The sequence below is a fragment of the Lynx rufus genome, unplaced genomic scaffold (genome assembly GCF_022079265.1).
Source record: "Lynx rufus isolate CCGP_SWC_20201006 ecotype Redwood Valley unplaced genomic scaffold, mLynRuf1.p SCAF_2, whole genome shotgun sequence".
Classification (NCBI taxonomy): Eukaryota; Metazoa; Chordata; class Mammalia; order Carnivora; family Felidae; genus Lynx; species Lynx rufus.
The window spans coordinates 146,850,933-146,873,052 of record NW_025814834.1 but is presented as its reverse complement, the minus strand read 5'-3'; the positions used below and the strand labels follow the sequence as shown (position 1 = coordinate 146,873,052).

Genomic DNA, 22,120 nt, shown 5'->3' with positions numbered 1-22,120 from the left:
TCTATAAATCCTAAATCTGGTGTCCTCCATTCTTTTCTTAAGTGCAGTGAGTATCCTTATTATCATTGCTTTAAATTCTCCATCAACAATGACCATTGCTTTAAATTCTCAATGATATAGCTATATCAAAATGTACATGCATTTATTCTATCTAATGCAGGCCAGTCATCACCATCCTCTCGTGGGTACTTTTTATATTTGAAACTTTGCTGAATAAAAGTGAAAAGCATACACACTAAAAATAAGCCAGAGTATATAGCCACATTCTTTAATTTCTTTAAAAGGAGAGCTAATTCTTTTTAAAAATTGAGCTCACTGTTCTCACAACAGTATCAAGAACTCTAACAGGAGAAGCAAATATTGAAATAATCTCACTGCCAAATCTGTCTAAGGCTTGTGTAAACCAGGAGGCTTCATTATTTTTAGTCATGTCAATCGTATGTTTCAACTGCCTTATCTCCTCATCCATCTCTTCAGATTTCTTTCTAAATCCTTCTTTGAGCAGATCTTCTTGGACCTAAATAAAAGGGGAGAAGGAAAACTTTTAAAATTATCATTTTTTTAAAGATTTGCACTTGGTATTTGAAAATTTGGTCAAACTATGTTTTACTCATAAAATTATTTCTTACTCAAGCATGAAAGGAGAATTTTGCAATGAGGAATATCTCCCTGGCTTGGACCTGAACATTGAGAGGAAGCATAGTTTAAAGCCTTTCTAAAATTCACATACCACTAAGGTTTTGCTAGGATGCTAAACCTGACACAAAGACAAATGTAACATTTTTCAGCCAAAAAATGCCAATTGATAGGTAGCCTTGGTCTGATTGCACTAGTTCTCAGTCCCACTTGGGTTGGTATGGTCACCCAAATAGTAGAAATGAAGGGAACTTACAAGCTGTTCTAGAAATCTGTTATAAATATGTTCTGATGGACAATAAGTGATTTCCTCCCTATGCCATTTGATAAATTGGGTAGACTATCCACCCTTGGAGACAATAGAGTAATTTTAGAAGCTGTCACTTCCCTGCATTTTTAAGTCTTTACATTTCTGATAGTTTTATGTCAGCATATATCTACCTCAGGGTCTTTGGGTAGCAGTAGGGTTTCTGATAATTGTCAGTGATCTTGGTAAAGCAGTTGCTACTCATATTAAATCATATGGTTGAATATATGTTTAATCAAGCCTCATGAGATCATTTTAAAACCCCCAAATGCTATTTGTAGAGCTTGGAGGGGCCATACTCATCCTGAACTCTCTAGAGTCTACATATAGAGTGGAATTCAAAGGCTTTTATAGAAAAGGAGGGGGAAGAGGAGGGGAGGAGATGGAAGAGGGGAAGGAGAGGGAGAGGGAGAAGAAGAAGAATTCAAAGGTTTCAGGATTTTAATAAGTCACAAGCAATTAATGGCAATGATGCTTCCTTCCATGAGCTCACTGTAACCTTCACCCATCCTTTCCTGAGGTACCAGGAGGACCATCAAGCAGCACCAAGGCCATGGGCAGACGTACCTTCAGCTTATGCTCCAACATCATGTTCTGTTCTTTTATTATGTTTTCTGTCTCTCTCTTCATCTTCTCTTTCAGTTGAGCTATGTTCTCCTGGAGACTCCTCTGTTGTGCTTCAATCTGCTGTTCCTGCTCCAGTAGTTTCTGTCTTAGCACCTCCTGTTCCTTCTCAGCTGCTTCCTTGCTGGCCCTCTCCGCTGCCCCAGGAAAGTTCCAAGAGGGAAGAAAATTAAGTGAAGACTGATCTCTACCCTCTTGAACTCAGAGACAAAACAAAGTTGGAAGGGAAGACAGAAAATCTCTGTGTTCCTCGTGTCCACACCATCGGGAGCACATTTCAGAATATTAGGGTAAAGGCCCTACTGGCTGACATACAAACACAACTCTCCTTGTTGTTTATAGATTTAGCAGAGCTGTTCCACAGAAGAAGAGGAAGCTCCTTGTTTCAGGAAGGCTTTGCACTCACACCTGACAGAGGGACCTACCCAAGCCATTGTGAGCCAAGCCCGGCCCCGTACCTGCTATGGCCTTCTCCCCATCGGTAAGGGCTTTATCTGCCTGCCAGATGGATTTCTCTATCGAAGCCTGTGATTGTAGAAAATTCTGGAGGACCTCATTTGCCTGAGGAACCAAGGAGACAAGAACTTAGATTTCCACTACAGAGATAAGTGCTACAAAAACAAGTATGTATGTCCATGTCATTTTTGCTTCATGCTTAAAATTCTATGGTGGCTCCCTACAGTGTTCAAGCTCCGTAGTGTGACCAGAGACTCTCCATATCTCCTGCTTCCTGTCTCCTTCCAGTGTCTACCCCCCCCCCCATGCTGCTCCCTTCTACCCACTCTAGGTTTCAGCCAGTCAGAACTATGTTCAGTTCTGTAAATCCATAATCTCTGCTGCTTTTTTAGGTTTGCCTTCTCACTGGGAAATGTTGCCTCTAATTTGTACTGTTGATCTCCTGTTGTTTGCTGGCTTTAACTTTAGGCAAGTTATTTTAACCTGCCTGTGCCTCTCAGTTCAGATCTGTAGAATATTGACAATAAATGTAGATGTTTCTTTAGATTGTTTGAAGGATTGAACTAGAGTCTAGGAAAACAGCTTTACATGATTGCTATAAGAAATAATAGTCTAGGAGCACCTGGGTGGCCCAGTCAGTTAAGCATCTGACTTTGGCTCAAGTCATGATTTAATGGTTTGTGGGTTTGAGCCCAACATTGGGTTCTGTGCTGATGGTACAGAGCCTGCTTGGGATTCTCTCTGTCTCCTTCTCTCTCTCTGCCCCTTCCTTTTTCTCTGTCTGTCTCTCTCTCAAAATAAATACATAAGCTTTAAAAAAAAGAAATAACAGTCTAATATATATTAGTTGCATTATTATCATTATTTTTAAATTATTATTGTTTGTTACCACAACCTATGTAGCCCATTTGCATTTATTTATTTGTTTGTTTGTTTATTACTCTTTTTTAATTTGAGTGTGATTGACACACAATGTTACCTTAGTTCCCAGTGTAGAGCATAGTGATTTGACAGGTTTATCCTTATGCTATGTTCACCAAAAGTGTAGCTACCTTCAGCCTTGTACATCGTTGTTACAATATCTACAACATCATTGACTGTACTCCTTATACTGTGCCTTTCATCCTCATGACTGATTCACTCCATAACTGGAAGCCTGGGTCTCCCACTCCCCTTTGCCCATTTTGCTTATCCCTTTATCCCCCTCCCATCTGGCAACCATCAGTTTGTTGTCTGTATTTACAGGTGTGATTCTGCTTTTTGTTTGCTTATTCATTTGTGGGCTTTTTTTAAAGATTCCACTTATGAGCAAAATCATATGGTATTTGTCTTTCTCAGTCTGACTTATTTCACTTAGCATAATATCCCTTAGGTCCATCTATGTTGTCTCAAATGGCATGATCTCATACTTTTTATGGTTGTATAAGATTAAGTCGCATGTAGCCCATTTCCATAGGTTCATATGGGTTATAACTTTGTATGCAATTATCTGTGTATTTGACTTTCTCTCTTACTTTTGATCATACTTAAGTACAAAGACTCTGACTTTACCTTGTAAATTGTCAGCACTTAGCATATTCAATGTCATGTGGTTAAATAAAGAAATGAGTAATTTCTATCTCGTGTGGATTCCAGAAATCCATACTCATTTCTTGGGAATGGGCATTTCCACTCTCTTCAGGAGTATATAACACATAGTGGACCTTAAAAGCTAAATCTGTCATGATATCCCAATGCTGTCTTATCACCCACAACTGGTGCTGTCCTCTCAGATTTTCAGGAGACCCCTGTGACTCTATTCTGTAGGCTCCCCCATGCTCCCCTTATTCCTCACCTTCACTCCTTTCCTGGGAACTTGTGAATAATTCCATTCAATACTTTCCTTTGCTTGCCTGTAGAGCTTGTACCCTCCAGGAACAGAAAAAGTTCCTATGGAAATATTTTCCATTAGGGCCTTTGAAAGCTGATCAAGCATAGACTGGCAGTATTTAACTGATGCTTCTTCATTCTGCTGCAAGAAATGTTGCTTCTTATCCTTTATGATTTCCTACAAGGGAAATGTAGAGAGATGTCACCAGAAGAAAGGAATGGAAAAGGTAAGATTCCAAAGAATCTGGTAGAAGGATTGATCTAACTGTGGTCCGTGAGAAAAGCATTCTGTTGGCGAAGGACATGGAATAAAACAGGAATCACAAGACTTGATTTACTGACAACCTTGAATACTCCCTGCAAGACTATGGGAAAGTTTCTTAACCTCCATGGTTCTTCTGAAATGTTGGAGTTGTGTTACCTAATCTCTATGGTTCCTTGCAGCTGTTGCATTCAGTGATTTTATCTTCAATGATACAGTGATACAACAAGGAGCAATGTAAGTTGAAAATGGCCTGGAATGAGGATCTGATAAGAGAAAGTTTGCTTCCTGACAAGGGGATTGTGTTCACAGAAAGCATCCATGCCCAGGAATGACTTTTGGGTCTTCTGGGCAGGCTTGGAATCCATAGAAGTATTCAGATCAGGAGGATATCTGTACTGATAATTGCTTCAGAAATCAGAGAGATTTCTAGATAAAGTACCTCAGGTTTCAGAGAAAAAAAGAAAGAAGAAAATGTAGTCCTTTGAAACTCTCTCATGAGAATCCAGATTTTTTTTATCCTTGAGTAAGAGATGAGCCATGGGGTCAGTAAAGGTATTTCTAGACTTCATCCTTCAAAGGGAAAGGACCCACAGAGTAAAAACTAAGACAAATTACCACAAGAGTCTTCTGGAACTCCTGATTTTCATCCTTGAAGGAACGCTCCATGAACACCCTAATGGCTTCCCTCTCACAGTCTGCATGCACATCCAGCAGCTCCTGGAGCGTGTCTGTGGGGAACCTCACTCGCTGGGCCATCTGCTCGCTGTAGTGGTCGGCTGCCTTCTGCACGGCCACTGAGTTCTCAAGCTGGGCTAGAGTTGTCACTGCATTCTCCAAACAAGGCACTGCCCCAGTATTGATGGTATCCACATAGGTCACCACCAGAGTTCTCAACCCTGAATGAGCCAGGATATTGAAGGGAAAAATATCAAATTATCACTCCACAGGATCCCAGATTCTGAGACTACATTTCTGAAGTCATGCACATGAACACACATCCCCCCACCTTCCCCCACAGGAGCCCTGCCTCCTTCTATCTTCACCTTTGTTTTCCTATTGACTCTTAATTTTTATGGTTTTCCAGGCCACACAGCCAAAAAAATTTAAAAATATACCTTCATCTAACATACTAAAAGGGTATCTGGAAAACATACTTCACCATTAAAAATTAAAAACAGGGGCGCCTGGGTGGCTCAGTCAGTTAGGCGGCCGACTTCGGCTCAGGTCATGATCTCACGGTCTGTGAGTTTGAGCCCCCCGTCGGGCTCTGGGCTGACAGCTCAGAGCCTGGAGCCTGTTTCAGATTCTGTGTCTCCCTCTCTCTCTGACCCTCCCCTGCTCATGCTCTGTCTCTCTCTGTCTCAAAAATAAATAAACGTTAAAAAAAATTAAAAACAAAATTAAAAACAAAATAAATTATATAGGTAGATAGATGAGGCAAGGTAAGTCAGATTATATTTATTCCTAATTATGAAGCTTCCAATGGATTTTCACTGATTTGTGGGGATGCTCTAAGTAACAAATAACACTTATCAGATAGGACTTCCCTTGAGGAAAAAAGAGCCCATACAGTATATTCTGTTTGTTTTTTGTTTTTGTTTTGTTTTTAACTAGGCTTCATGACCGCATGGAGCCCAATGTGGGGCTTGAACTCACAACCCTGAGATCAAGACCTGAGCTGGGATCAAGAGTTAGACATTTAGTTGACTGAGGCACCCAGGTGCCCAATACATTCTGTTTTTATACCTAGTTATTGATTTTTTTTAATCAGTGAAGGATTCTTTCAAATAATTGAAAGAAAGATGCCATAGATATCAGTGACAAAGTGTGCAATTTTGGAGAGGGGTTTGTAGAGCCCCAAAAGTGAGATAATGATAAGATACATGCATCTCTTCATAGAGTGTGAATGTATGTATATCCAGAATTCCATAAAGAATCAAACAAAAATGCCGAAAAACACATTATATAATATATTCAACATATATTAAGCCCCATAGAAATGGTGGAAAAAGAGACTCACGATTCCCGGTGACCATGACTCCCTCTCTGAGAGTCTTGGTCCTTGCCTGGGTGAAGATGTAAGAACAAAAATTGTTTGCTTGTTTCTGGAATTTAGGATCCAGTTGATTCTCAGGTATATTCTCAATATTGGCTAGGAGTTTTGTGTCATTTGTTGGCCGGTCAAAGACAAAACATTTCCGTTTTGGAAAGAAATGCCTGATGCACTCTCTGGGTAGATTGGATGCTTGGATTCTGGGATTCTTGCCTGAGGGATAAGAACAACAGAGATTACTGTGGGAACAGTCTTGATGCAAGGGAGCTAAAGGGGTTTTTTTTTGTTGTTTTTTTGGGTTGAGAGAGAGAGAGAGAGAGAATGCACGTGCGTGCAAGTGGGGGAGGGGAAGAGAGAGAGAGAATAATAAGCAAGCCCCAGTTCAGCACGGAGCCTGATGCAGGGCTCAATCCTACAACCCTGGGATCATGATCTGAGCTGAAATCAAGAGTTGGATGCTCAACCAACTGAGCCACCCAGGTGCCTCAAGGGAGCTGAAGGTTTTTATGACAGAGATTTCAATTCTTTGCTTACAACAAAGAATTGTTTATGTCTTCTATGCTTACAACACCTTTAACATAGACATTCAATACTTCCTTGTACAGCAAACTCACACTAATGATATAATGCTGGAGAGAAATTTGGGGAGACATCTGATCCAGGTGAAAGAAACCCATCGCTGGTAACTCCAGACCTGAAAATGGTAGTGCAGTTGTTTATTAGGTGTTTACTGAATGAATGGTTAAAAGAATGAAAGGTCAAGTGGAACTTTTTGGTCTAATGTAGAAATTGAGCTGTGGGACCAAGAGCCACGTACAAGAGATAATGGAGCAATGTTAGGAACAATAGTACTGGGCATATTAGGACACTCTGGTTATTTAAGGAAAACTCATTTGATGCTAAAAATAATTCATACGTTAGCTTTTTTTTTTTTTTAAGCAAAAACCTCTGAAGAATACATGTAACTAAAATGTAATTTTAGGATGTCAACACTACTCTACAAATTTCTTGAGGTAAAGGACCACACTCGATTTAACAGCCTGGCTCTTCTGCCTAGGCAATCTCTCATTAAATGTTTTGGGAAAGTATAAGTAGAAAAATGAAAGGGGCGCCTGGGTGGCTCAGTCAGTTGGGGGATCCGACTTCGGCTCAGGTCATGATCTCGTGGTTTGTGAGTTCCAGCCCTACATCGGGCTCTGTGCTGACAGCTCAGAGCCTGGATCTTCCTTCGGATTCTGTGTCTCCCTCTCTCTGCCCCTCCCCCACTCATGCTCTGTCTGTGTCTCTCAAAAATGAATAAACATTTAAAAAAATTAAAAAGAAAAGAAAAACAAAAGCAAGAATGGATAAATCAGAATTGATATTTTTCTCAAGATTTAATGAGATATATACATCATTATAAATGTAACCTATTCAAGTAATTTATCATTTCAAAATTAGATCATGGATAAATATGTGGGAATTAAGAGAAAACTATGACATAGAAAGTAAGATGAATGTTCTGATAATTATCAGAAATATTGAAAAGGCATAGACTGAAAAGACAAACTTCTTCAGGTTTATTTAGAACACATAGTCATTTTTATATGTGATATATTCATACAGACATTAGAAAATTATATCCTTCTTTGATAAGATTAATATCTGTGTGAAGTGTATTTTTTATGGAAATATGTTGTGTATATGGTGACACATTGATTTTCCTTGTAATTTCACACATAACAAGCATCTAGTCAGTTGTATTCTTCAACACAGAAAAACAGAAGCCAAAATAAGGTACATGTATCTGGTCTTTGGAATGTTTAAGCACCTGTTGTAATCTGGTAGCTAAATTAGCAATTGATTAAAGAACAAATCAGTGTTGAATAATCTCACCGTAGCCTAGGCTCTGCTTTTCTTTTTTTTTTTTTTTTTCAACATTTATTTATTTTTGGGACAGAGAGAGACAGAGCATGAACGGGGGAGGGGCAGAGAGAGAGGGAGACACAGAATCGGAAACAGGCTCCAGGCTCTGAGCCATCAGCCCAGAGCCTGACGCGGGGCTCGAACTCCCAGACCGCGAGATCGTGACCTGGCTGAAGTCGGACGCCTAACCGACTGCGCCACCCAGGCGCCCCTCTAGGCTCTGCTTTTCTTAAGTGAACTTGAACTCCAGTCCCTGGAGCTTTTCAACCCATCTTCAAGTCACCATTTCTATAGACTTCATTCTGGTCTTGAACACAAGTGCAACCCCAAAGATAATGGTCTGTGTTTAAGAGCTCCCACCCTCTGTTGGACTACCCACTACCCAGGCCATGCTCTGATACCTGGAATCAGCTTCAAGGCATTCTCCAGGTACTCATCTTCTGTGATAGGATCATCATTTAACTTCAGCTCCAGGGTGAAATCCCGCACAGTCCAGATGAAGTCTGGAAAGAAACTCACAAACTCTGTGGAATCTTCTGTTCCATCCTCTTTTGGAGAGGACTTTGTCCTGATTAGTTCTGTGAGCTCTGTCACATAACTAGGGCTCAGTTAAGGAAGAAGAAGTTCGTACCCCAAATTCCCACATTTCTCTAACAAAAAGTTATTATGAACACTTCCTTTTGCCCTGGGTCCCCTCGGGTCCACCAGAGGCAACGAAGTGGCATGGAAGGAGAAACTAACTTGATCTCTGTTCCCATAAACCTAATGAAACATGGTGCTTTGTTTCATTAAAGGATACTGCAGCTGCTCCAGGGCCTGGTGGTTGATGGTGCCCAAGCTGTTGTAGACAAAAGTGCTGCACAGAAGCACAGCCAGGGCAAAGATCCAGGAATCATTCTTAGGGTCACCCTGCAAAGCACATTCGAGCAAGAGTTTTAGGACTTTGCTCGTTAGAAATTCATTCAGACACTTATTTTGTCAGTCTCTCATTTATTATATCAGCTAACATACTTGTCATGCAAAGAAATAACTTTGAAAACAGACATAAATACAGATACCAACTTTGACAATTATAGAGACATTCCTTGTGATTGTGACTTTTTTCATATATACAAAGATTCTAATCTTCACAGAGCTTTCTTTTCCCTCAATTGGAGAAAATAAAGGAACATATATAGAAAAACTAGCACATTACCTGGTATGCAATTAAGTATTCAATTCATTTATTCATTTTATATATAGCTATATAAAATACACCATAATTGCCATAACTGGGGATTCAAATTATATTCGGTTAAATTCAACAAATGTTTATCGGGAACTACTGAATGTTTCCCATTGTTCTTATATTTAAAAGCAAACTTGAAAATGGCAACTGTTACTTTCAAGATGACTATTTCAAAGTGGTGACAAACATCCGTAACAATGAATGTAACAAAGATGACAATATAAAAAGTTTTAGTAACCTTACATCTTAGATGTATTAGAGCATTCTAGAATGCTCTTTGGGCAGTTCACAACAAGAAATGTAAACCTGACTCTTAACTCCAGACCTCAAATACACATTTCATCTGGCAGATACATCAGAAATATTTCCTGGGGCGCCTGGGTGGCTCAGTAGGTTCAGTGTTTGACTTGGGCTCAGGTCATGATCTCACGGTTCATGAGTTCCAACACTAGGTCAGGTTCTGTGCTGACAGCTCAGAGCCTGGAGCCTGCTTCAGGTTCTGTGTCTCCCTCTCTCTATGTTATCTCTCTCAAAAATAAATAAACATTAAAAAAAAGAAAGAAAGAAATATTTCATCTCTTGGGAGGGAAATGATGTTTCTTCCTCTTTCCTGCCAAGGCACCCTTATGCTTAATAGTCTGTGGTGCAAACTATGGTGTGCTGCCTGGATCACCTTATAACATCGAAGGACTTGTTCTCCCAGCTAGTGGGAGTGCTGATGGAAGACAGCTCCCAAATGCCACCCCTTTTAATTAGAAAGGCTTCTAGAACCCTCTTTTAGTGATTTATCAGCACCCTTGTCCTAACTCAAGATAACTCAAAAGAGCCATCGCAGCCACATAACTCCCATGGAACTGACAGAGGTTAGTAATTGCGTTGCTGTGCAACTTTTTCCTGTCTCCAACTTGCTTCTTTCTCAATCATATTTTATTAAATCTGACGGCATATTTGGGGTCTTCTCAACTGGACTGAAGATGTTTTGAGAGCAGGACCTTTACTGTGGTGACAAATATCTATAGTTCTAAGCCAAGAGGCTGCCATTCAGCTATTCAATAATTATTCCTTAAACGTAATCAAATAATTCACCCAGTGCCAAGAAATAAAATATTTTATCTAATATCTTATCTAGAAGTGAGATTCTAACAAACCAGCATGCCTCATTTACTATACTTGGATTTCTAGATTTTGCAAATAGATCACAGCAGTTAAATTATAAAATATCGTGAAGGGGTCAAGAGCAAATCCAGAATAAAAAGGATTTATGTGTGACACTCTGCCTTTACCTTTTCCACATCACCCAGGCCCTCAGTATCCAGAAGGACCAGGGTGTGGTTTGGCTTGGAGGGGTGAGGCACACACCACATCCAGATGCCCTTGGTTTTAGACTGCACTGTAGAGCCCAGAGGGAAACCTGCAAGGGGAGGGCAGAAGGCAACATACAGTGACAGGAGACAATCTGAACAGCCAAAGGGTCACAAAGTCAGACTTTCTGTAATGTAAGTGTCCCAGCATATAAGATGGCTCTTTCTCGAGTTCCTCAAGAATGTCCTACTTTGTGTGGCATTCTGTTTCAAGGAGGAGGGGACGTTAACTATGAGAATGATGCCAGTCAAGTGCTCACGATGGAGACAGAGGCATTCGTGCATCAGCAAAGAGTGGAGATCATTGATAACCGTAACAGGAGAATTTTGAAAGAATGGTGAGATGCAAAGCCAGAGAGCAGTGGATTAAAGAGAAACATGGGAGAATAAAAAGTGGAAAAAGGAAATTGAGATCATATTTTTTGCCAAAGTGATTAAAAAAGAGGTGGGGGGAGGAGGTTTGGTAGCTACAATGGGGTGTGAAATCTAGGAAAGGTTTTTAAGATGATGGATGTTGCAGGATCATTGAGCACAACAGTCAAGAAAGAATTCTTGAGAAGTTTTATGGTGCATCTTAGTAAGTTCATTCACGTAGCATGGGGACAGGACCCAGGGACAGAAAGAGCCACATTTTTGCGGTGTGAACTTGGTGGTTATATGCTCAGTGTTCACGAGGGAGGGGACATGCAGGGAGTATTAGATCATAAATGTTTCTTTGAATTTCTACTCATAAAACTTTCACAAGATTTTCTGGGGCTTGTCATTCAGTTCAATATTAAGTATGGGTGAGATGAACAGGCAGTCATGAAACCCTTTAAGAATGTAGCAGCCAGTACATATTTGATACTTATTGAAACTAGGTAGGCTGTAGGTCAGCCTTCTGAGCTAACCATGAACATTTTTCTGATTCCACCCCTCCTCAATAGATATTCAAACATGTTTATATGTTGATGGGAATATCCCATAAAAAAAAGAAAATATGTTTCAAGAGAGAAAGGAGATACAATTATAAGAGCCCAGTATTTGGTCAGGTAAAAGAAGGTAGGATCCTGAGCATTACCAGGAGAGATTTTCCTTAACAGCAGTAAAACAGTATGATAACAGATTATTATAAGAGTAATTATAATAAGAGTAATTTAGTGGTGAGAATTAGAATTGGAAGTTTGGTTTATTGAGAGGAGTTTGGTTCTCCTTTCTTGTGACTGGGGAAGAAAAATAAGGATCTGAGATATAGCTAGAGTTAATCAATTTGCCCCAGACTCAATACAACACTCACCTCTGTTCTGTCCTGCAAGACGATTCATCAAGTAGGATTTGCCTGTACGATACAGTCCTACAATGGCCACCACCACTACTGGTTGAGAAATCTGTTCAAGAATCTGTATAGCTCTCTGGTTCACTGACAGCTGCATATTGTTGTTTTCCACCAGACAAATGGGGGCCATCATATTGGGTCCAGATGCCATGGCAACCTGCCAACCTGGAAAAGTCTCCTAGTAGAAATAAGATTTCAGAGTCATTTTCTGACTTCGAGTTACCAAAAGCATCCATCAATATAGGAGTAGGTGAAACTTCTGTACTTTCTATGGGACAAAATGTAACCTACAGTTAACATTAGTGATGAAACATAGGGTACACTCCAAAGTTTTGCTTCAATAGTAATAATAGAATTCAAGCCATTGTTACTATGCACTGAGGGCCTACAATATACCAACCCCTGTGACACATACCCAGCCTCATTGATACTTCCGAGAACCTACAAGTTAGCAATTATTGCGCCCACTTTGCAAATAAGATAAATATGCCTCACAAAAGCTGAGTAAGTCATACAGCCAGGATCAAGCCTAGACAATTGAGCAAAATGGCAAGCTAGGAAGCTCTAAGTTCTTATTTCCCTAAGGAGATATTAAAAATAATCAAAATATTGGCTAGAATAACTTTATAGTAGTTCTGTGAAAACAGTGAAAGACCTAAAGCAACCAAGCAAACACCCAATCAAGAAAATGCCACATTAAAAATGGTAGTAAATTCTGTGGTGTTTTTGCTTGCCCTTGGCCCACACTGTCCCCGGTGTGGTATAGTCTTGGTCTGGAAGGGGTGGTAACCCAGTTCCCAATTTTCTCCCTAGACCCAGAGACAACAGAGCAGACTTTGTTCACAGTGTTCTAATCTGTCTGGGGCCTACCTCCTCAGGTCTCCGGTTCATCTCACATGGATCTCAGGCAGGGGCAGAGGATGGGGATGTAGTGGTATAACTTGGATGTCAGATGGAAAGAAGCATTGGCATTGATTTCATGGGCATTGCTCACGAAAGCTGCAGAGAGATGGATCTGCAGTTGCCTGGGGCAAGAGATCACCCGTGAAGACATAAAACAGACCATCTTAGGCAATAGTTCAGTTCATATCTCCCTCCTTTAGACTGGATGGAACAGAACACACTGAGTTTATAATGTTCTAATCTGTTCCAAGCTGCCTGAAGGACTACTGGTCTTTGTTTCACCTAATTGGGATCTCTGGCAAGGAGAAGCAATGGGCATTGCTAGGGAAAGCTGCTGGAGATTCACCTGCGGACCCCTCTGGCAACATATTATGAGTGTGTGATATTGCGATGTATAATAAGAAGTATATATTTGGTCTTTGTCCCTGCTCTTGACACACAGCTTCCAAAACACTTTTAATTTCCCAAGTGATGAAGTATCTTTTGTTATAATATTTGCTCTTTTGTCTTTGGTTCCTAAAATAGTCCCAGAGTAAAGAAGGTGAAAGAAGTTGTCTTTTGTCATACATAACAAGCACCTTTCAACCACACCCAAGGTTACGTTAATGAGGTAACTTTGGAGATACCCTGGAAAACCCCAAAGGCTGGTTGCTCGGGTAACAAAGCATGTGACTACAAAGTTAGAAATTTCAGCCTCATCTCCCAGGGGAGGGGAAAGGAGGCCTGAAGGTTGAGCTAATCACCGGAGGCTGATGATTTAATCAATTGTGGCTATTTAGTGAAGACTCCATTAAAAACCCCTAGCTGAAGGGGTTTAAAGGGCTTCTAGGTTGGTGAACATGTGCAGGTGCTCAGAGTGGTGTTCCCAGAGAGAGCATGGATGTTTCACACCCTTGATACCTTGCCCTATGCAGCTTTTTTGTTTTGTTCTTCCTGGGTTGTATCCTTTTTCTTTTTCCTTCTTTCCTTCCTTTCGTCTTTTTTTTCTTTTCTCTTGTTTTTTCTCTTTCTTTCTTTCTTTCTCTTTCTTTCTCTCTCTCTCTCTCTCTCTCTCTCTCTCTCTCTCTCTCTCTCTCTAAACCAGTAAACTATTGAGTAAACTCTTTTTCCTGGGCTCTATAAGCTATTTTACCAAATCATTGAGCCTGGGGTAGGGATGGCAAACATAGCCAGTCAGAGCACACGTTACACCCTGGACTTGCAATTGTCATCTGAAGTAGGGCCAGTCTTGAGACCTTAACCTGTAGGGCATGCACTGACCTCAGACCGTTTGTATCACAGTTGCTTGGTGTGGAAAATTGCCCATACATGTGGTGACCAGAAGTGAAGTAGTGAGAATAGAGTGTTGAGAGGAGAAGTAGAATTGTTTCCTTTTCAGGGTGGAGACAAACAATAGACCATAAAAGGCCCCAAGGGGAGATTCTGAGGGAAATTGAGACATTTAAAAGCAGCATGTATCTGAGAAAATTGAAAAAAGCCACACTAACGCTCAGGGAAGATGCACGCTCAGAAAAGACCTAAAAAGACTTGAAGATTTCTCCCTAGGTTATTCCTAAGGCTCAAGACCAAGACCCTGCTAATTAGCAAAAGATTTCCTTGGCACAAAACCAATATGCAAAAAATGGAGAAGGTGGCTTCTTCTATAAATGACCAGTTTTCAACGGCAACAACAAAAATCACAAGCCATATAGAGAAACAGGAATATATGGCCCATTCAAAGAGAGTGATTTAAATAAATGTGGCAGAAAACATCCCTGAAGAAACACAAGCATTGCGTGTGTTCTAGGCAAAGACTAAAGTAATTTTCTTAAATATGCTCAAAAGGCTAAAGGAAACCACAAAGAACTAAGGTAAATCAGGAAAATGAGATGTAAACAAAATTGGTCCAGTCACAGTGGCATAAAGATAGACACACAGACCAATAGAATCGAAGAAAGAGGCCAGAAGTAAACTCTCCCATATATGGTCAAATGATTTTTGACAAGCATGCTGAGATCATCCAGTGGCGAAAGCGCAGTCTTTTCAACAAATGGTGCTGGGTAAATGTGATATTCACACACAAAAGAATGAAGTTGGACCATTTCTTTAACACCAGATATAAAATTTAACTCAAAATATATCAAAGACTTAAACATAAGAGCTAAGACTATAAAAACTCTTAGAAGAAAACACAGGAGAAAACCTTCATGACACTGGATTTGACAATGATTTTTTGGATACGACACCAAAGGCATGATCAAAATATGAAAACATGGTAAATAGGACTTTATCAAAATTAATAACTTTTGTGCATCAAAGGACACCATCAACAGAGTAACAAGGCAACCACAGAGTAAGAGAGAATAAGCGCATGTCACATATCTGGTAAGGGATTAATATCCAGAATCTGTAGGAACTCTTACAACTCAATAGTAACAACAAAAATAATGCAGTTCAAAAATGGGCAAAGGACTCAGACATTTCTGCAGAGAAGATATACAAATAGCCAATAGATACATGAAAAGATCTCAACATCACTAATCATGGGAATGCAAATCATACCACAATAAAGGACAATTTCACACCCATTAAGGTGGCTGTTATTTAACAAAACGAGAACAAAAACAAATAAAACAACCAAAAACCCATCAAACAACAAGTGCTGGCCAGGATACAGAGAAATTGGAACACTTGTGCATTCCTGGTAGGAATATAAAATGGTTACAACCACTGTGGAAAACCCTTTGGTGGTTCCCCTAAAAGTTGAACATAAAATTACCATCTGAACTGGCAATTCCACTTCAGAGTGTATGGACAAAAGTATTAAAAGCAGGGACTTAAGCAGATATTTGTACACCAATGTTCATAGCAGCAGTATTCACAATAACCAAAAGGTGAAAATGTCCATCAAGGGATGGATGGATGAACAAAATGTGGCATATACATACAATGGAATATTTTTCAGCTGTAAAAAGAATGAAATTCTGATACATGTAGCAACACTGATGAACCTTGAAGACGTTATTCTAGGTGAAATAAGCCAGACATAAAGGACAAGTACTATATGATCCCACTAATAAGAGGTACCTAAAATAGTCAAATGCATAAAGACAGAAAGTAGAATAGTGTTCACCATGAGCCTAAGGGAGAGGGTATGGGGAGTTACTGCTTAAAGGGTACTGAGTTTCCATTTGAGGTGATAAAAATATCTGAAAATGGGTAGTGGTAATAGTTGCACAACAATGAGAATGTATTTATTGTCACTGAACAATACTCTTAAAATGGTAAAATTGGGAAATTTTATGTTAAATATGTTTGTATCACAATTTTAAAGTTTTTAAAAAGCAACACTGGACAGTCTATTTTTCTGTCCATGCTACTGCAGCCACTTACTGGACAGAATATTTTTCCTCAAAGACATTGATTATCCTGTAAAGTCCTTTATCTGTAACCTATGGTAGCTTTCTCATCATCATCACATAACAAAATGTGCTCTCCAATGCTTTCGTGTGACCCATGTGCTCATCTTTTGTCTACAGATTGACAAGTGTTGGGAGTGGAATGAGGTCAGTCTAGAGAGTGTAGCCTCCCTTTCAATAAGGGAAGGCAGGAGAATGTCCTGAATCTTAAGAGATACAGGCCGAAGTCCTTAGCTGAGAGGGTCAGGTTTTCTGCAAATTACTCCTATGAATAAGCATAAAAATAAAAATGTAAATGTAATTTTATATTATATAGGGAGACATATATGTATATGAGAGATAAAGCAAATCTAGCAAAATGTCACCAGTGGATAAATCTAGGTGAAAGATATATGGGATTCTCTTGTAATTGTTTTTCAAGGTAAATTTTAATATAAAAAATTAAATATTAAAAGTACAATTTAATCTCCTGGCATATTTTTGATTGCATTATAGTTAATTTTTTTAATGATATTGTAGAATTGTATAAAATGTCTGGACATAAGAGGCTCCATTTTGAAGCTCCATTTTCTTTTCCAAATAATGAACTCTCTAATTGGGCCAGAGTGGCAATAGTTTTCAAGCAATTGCTCATAAAATTTCAATAGAGCAACTGGCATTTAGATCATATGAGGATAGTAAAGTTAATACATACCAGGGACAGTTTCATGTGATAGCACCAATAACCTTATGAACAAGATAGTAATCAGAAGCAGCTTAACCAGTCAGCACCAAATTAGGGGTTTTTTTCCCTCTTCTCTTCTTTATCTAAATCGTATAATTACCCCTTCCTTATTTCCTATAAAAACCCCTTGCTTTTCCCACATGAGCAGGACACCTTTCTGGTCAGTTTAGAATCTGTGCTCCCCAAAAATGAACTATTGGGACCTCATCAAGATAAAAAGCTTCTGTGCTACAAAGGAAACAATCAACAAAACTAAAAGGCAACCAACGGAAGGGGAGAAGATAGTTGCAAATGACATGTTGGATAAAGGGTTAGTATCCAAAATCTATAAAGAATTTACCAAACTCAACACTGGAAAAACAAATAATCCAGTGAAGAAATGGGCAGAAGACATGAACAGACACTTTTCCAAAGACATCCAGATGGCTAACAGACACATGAAAACATGCTCAACATCACTCATCATCAGAGAAATACAAATCAAAAGCACATTGAGATACCACCTCACACCTGTCAGAATGGCTAAAATTAACAACTCAGGAAACAACAGATGCTGGTGAGGATGTGGAGAAATGGGAACCCTCTTGCACTGTTGTTGGGAATGCAAACTGGTACAGCTGCTCTGGAAAACAGTGCGGAGGTTCCTCAAAAAATTAAAAATAGAACTACCTTACGACCCAGCAATAGCACTACTAGGAATTTATCCAAAGGATATAGGAGTATTGATTCACAGGGGCACATGTACCCCAATGTTTATAGCAGTGCTTTCAACAATAGCCAAATCATGGAAAGAGTCTAAATGTCCATCAACTGATGAATGGATAAAGAAGATGTGGTTTATATATATAATGGAATACTACTTGGCAATGAGAAAGAATGAAATCCTGCCATTTGCAGCAATATGGATGGAACTGGAGGGTATTATGCTAAGTGAAATAAGTCAGTCAGAGAAAGACAGATATCATATATTTTCACTCATATGTGGAACTTGAGAAACTTAACAGAAGACCATGGAGGAGGGGAACGGGAGAAATAGTTACAAACAGAGAGGGAAGCAAACCGTAAGAGACTCTTAAATACAGAGAACAAACTGAGGACTGATGGGGGGGGGTGGGTAGGGCAGGAGAGAGGGGAAAATGGGTGATACGTATTAAGGAGGACACCTGTTGGGGTGAGCACTGGGTGTTGTATGTAAGCAATGAATCACGGGAATCTACTTCCAAAACCAAGAGCACAATCTACTCCCAAAACCAAGTACACACTCAATGTTAGCTAACTTGACAATAAATTATATTTAAAAAAAAAAAGAAAAGGGGCGCCTGGGTGGCGCAGTCGGTTAAGCGTCCGACTTCAGCCAGGTCACGATCTCGCGGTCCGTGAGTTCGAGCCCCGCGTCAGGCTCTGGGCTGATGGCTCAGAGCCTGGAGCCTGTTTCCGATTCTGTGTCTCCCTCTCTCTCTGCCCCTCCCCCGTTCATGCTCTGTCTCTCTCTGTCCCAAAAATAAATAAACGTTGAAAAAAAAAATTTTTTTTTAAATAAAAAAAAAATTAAAAAAAAAGAAAAGAAACTGTGCTCCCCAAATTGCAATTCTGAGACCGCAAATAAAGGCCTTTGTTCTTTTTAAATTTTACTTCCTTTTCTCAGTTGATAATATCTAGATATTTTTCATAATCAGAATGTGTAAGCATGCTATGATGAATATTCAAATGTCTCAAATATTCAGTTTTATATTAATATGTCACATATTCAAAATGCATCTAACACCAACTCTGTCATATACTACTTATGGGCCCTTAAACAAGGAGCCTCACCTAGCTATACCTAAGTTTTTAAAGACAATTATAGGGGTAATGGGAATACAATTATAGGTCCAACCTAGAGGATATTTTGATAATTAAACTAGATGCCATAAGCTTTTATCTTAGCATAGCATGCAGCACAAAATAGGACTTCAGTGTACGTTTGCTGAATAAATGGAGATTATAACAATTGCATTGAGCAATTTGGTCCATTGGGCTATGCATTTCGACATGCTCTGTAAACTATAGATTACTAAGAAACAAGACCACCATACAAATTTTTTGTCGGATCAAAACAGTAGGCAAGTTCAAACAGGCTGCCCTGTACCACTTCCTTTTGTCTGTTTCTTCAGTGTGGGGAGCAGAGAATGTGGAAGTAAAATGCCCGCCTCAAATAGCTCCATTCTAACGACTGAAACTTACAGTCCCCTCTTTCGAGTGAAGATTAGAGGAAGCTGAGGAAGATGTGATGGGAACTATTGAACAACGTTATGAAAACAGGTGTGTGGGTTCTTAGCTGTGAATGAGCCACAGAACTTGTAATTTCAAATGAACAGCCATTGGATCCTGTTCAGGACTGGTTTTCAAAATTCGATGTACATGAAGAATCATCTGAAGAAATTGTTAAACCCAGATTCTAGGGGAACCTGAGTGGCTTAATTGGTTAAGCATCGGACTCTTGATTTCGGCTCAGGTCATGATCTCACAATTCATGGATTGGAGCCCCAAATCGGGCTCTGCACTGACAGCACGGAGCCTGCTTGAGATTCTCAGTCTCCCTTTCTCTCTACCCTTCTCCCCCCACCCCACCTGCCCCTCAAAATAAAGCATTAAAAAAATACCATTACACCCAGATTCTACACATTTACCAAACGGTACAGGTGACTCTGATGTTCCTGTGAAAAATAAGCCAACAAACATCAGAGGGCAACAGAGACAGAAAGACTTGACAAGATAGTTATTTTTAACTAATAAAGACCAGTGATGTGGGAACTGAATTTATTTCTACATGGAGACTAAACAGAACTCTCAATCTCAAGCTTTCTTACGTATGACTAATAGAAAGATTAGAGAGAAACTATCTCTTTTAGATTATCATTGCCTAGAAGCTCCTTGATGGGCACTGTCTTGTCCTATGGATTCTAATGCCTGTTACAGAGCCTGATAAAAATAAACTAGGGAGGCTCCCATGGGGGCTTGGCCCACTCTACTTGCAGCTGCCCTGGCTGACATTGTTCTGGAAGCAGCACATCCAGGGAGACACGGTGTGCCTGGCTGTCACTTTGCAGCTGCTACTGTTTCAAACGGAGAAGCTAAGCTACTCCAACACTAAAGCCAGCCACAGACGCCTATGGGCCAGACAAAAGGCAACCTGCCCTTCCTGCTCATTCCTCCCTTGTCACTTTGAACCAGAAATCAGGTCCTGAGTTCAAGACAACGTTGCATGTGAAAGAAGATGTGCATACCTGCTCTTCAGCACTGCGGTCCAAGAAGAGTTCTCAGCTGCTCGTTGCTTGCTCACTTGATCCTTCACCTTTCTGTCCCTCCTTTATAAAAGCTTGAAAAAACTGAGGAAGTTAGACATTGCTACTCTTTTAATCATGTGTTAAAACTGAAATTGAAAGTAAAAGCGATTCAGGCACCCTGAATCAGTAGCCTCGGGCGTGAATATGGTTGTTTGGTGCATGATGAGATGGGGTTAGGGAAACCCCACAGTTACTCAACAGTCAGGCTTTTTAGTAAACACACTCCATCAACTTCCTTTTGTCTTCCCCATGTTGGAGTGTTTTCCTGGCCTCTGTTCTCCATATGTCTCTCTCGTTTGGCTTAAGTTTTCTTAGCACACAGGAAAAACAGAAAATTCATGACACAAATGTCAGCAAAGCTGTATAAAACAAGAATATTTCAACTGTTTTTCTCTTAGTGGGAATTCCTGGGTTCTTTTGTTAGTGGAGAGCTTTTAACATTTTAAATATGTTCCCCAAGATATAGTGTCCATGCAAAATGAACAAACCTTTTAGAATTTCTTTTTTTTTCTTGACTAATATATTTTTAATTTTACTTATTTTTTTTAAATTTTAGTGCCAGTGTAGTAAACATACAGTGTTATGTTAGTTTTGATGTAGTGATTCATCATTTCCATATGTTATTCAGTGATCGTCCCAATAAGTGTATTCTTTATCCCCATCGCCTATTTTACACAATCCCCACCCACCTCCCCTCTGGTAACCATCAGTTCGGTCTCTATAGTTAAGAGTCTGTTTTTTGGTTTGTCTCTTTTTTTCTTTTTTTGTTCCTTTTCTTTATTAAATTCCACATATGAGTGAAATCATGTGGTATTTGTCATTTTCTGGCTTATTTCACTTGGCATTATAACCTCTAGATGTGTACATGTTGTTGAAAATGGCAAGGTTTCATTTTTAATGGCCAAATAATATTCCATTATATATATATATATATATATATATATATATCACATCTTCTTTATCCATTCATCTATCCATGGACACTTGGAATGCTTCCATAGTATGGCTACTGCAAATAATACTGCAATAAACATAGGGGTGCATATATCCTTTTGAATTAGTATTCTCATATTCTTTGGGTAAATACCCACTAGTGTAATTATTGGATCATATGGTAATTCCAGTTTTAACCTTTTAAAAAAATTTTTTAAGTTTTTGTAGTGTTTATTTTTGAGAGAGAGACAGAGTGCAAATGGGGAAGGGGCAGAGAGAGAGAGGGAGACACATCTGAAGCAGGCTCCGGGCTCTGAGCTGTCAGCACAGAGCTGGACATAGAGCTCGAACTCACAAACCATGAGATCATGACCTGAGCTGAAGTTGGACACTCAAACAAGTGAACCACCCAGGCACCCCTTTTTCAAATTTTTTTTAATGTTTATTTTTGAGAGAGAAGACAGAGCATGAGTGGGGGAGGAGCAGAGAGAGAGGGAGACACAGAATCCAAAGCAGGCTCCAGACTCCAAGCTGTCAGCGCAGAGCCCGAGGTGGGGTTCAAACTCACAAACTGTGAGATCATGACCTGAGGCAAAGTTGGACATTTAACCAACTGAGCCACCCAGGCACCCCTCTAGTTTTAACTTTTAAAGGAATGTCCATACTTTTTTCCAGAGTGGACGCACCGTTTGCATTCCCACCAACAGTGCACGAGGGTTCCTTTTTCTCCATGTTCTTGCTGATAGTTGCTTCTTGTTTTTTTTTTTGTTTTTTTGTTTTGTTTTGGTTTGGTTTTAGCTATTCTGACAGGTGTGAG

General features: G+C 39.7%; 1 protein-coding gene across 2 annotated transcripts; it reads right to left on the bottom strand.

The window, feature by feature from the left end:
• Nucleotides 1-252: 252 nt before the first annotated feature.
• Nucleotides 253-20,442, bottom strand: LOC124515004 (guanylate-binding protein 6-like). Of its 2 annotated transcripts, XM_047083475.1 has the most exons (12): nt 20,311-20,442; nt 12,890-13,018; nt 11,981-12,197; nt 10,627-10,754; nt 8,915-9,024; nt 8,517-8,713; nt 6,178-6,423; nt 4,773-5,053; nt 3,858-4,070; nt 2,026-2,128; nt 1,511-1,704; nt 253-517 (listed from the first exon to the last, which is right to left on the bottom strand). In XM_047083475.1, the coding sequence occupies exons 2-12, from the start codon at nt 12,908-12,910 to the stop codon at nt 290-292; spliced, it is 1,938 nt and encodes a 645-aa protein (XP_046939431.1). In that variant the 5' UTR covers nt 12,911-13,018; nt 20,311-20,442; the 3' UTR covers nt 253-289. The 2 variants fall into 2 exon arrangements, with proteins under 2 accessions (XP_046939431.1, XP_046939432.1); XM_047083476.1 differs by lacking the exon at nt 12,890-13,018 and having other exon boundaries at nt 20,311-20,441.
• Nucleotides 20,443-22,120: the final 1,678 nt, after the last annotated feature.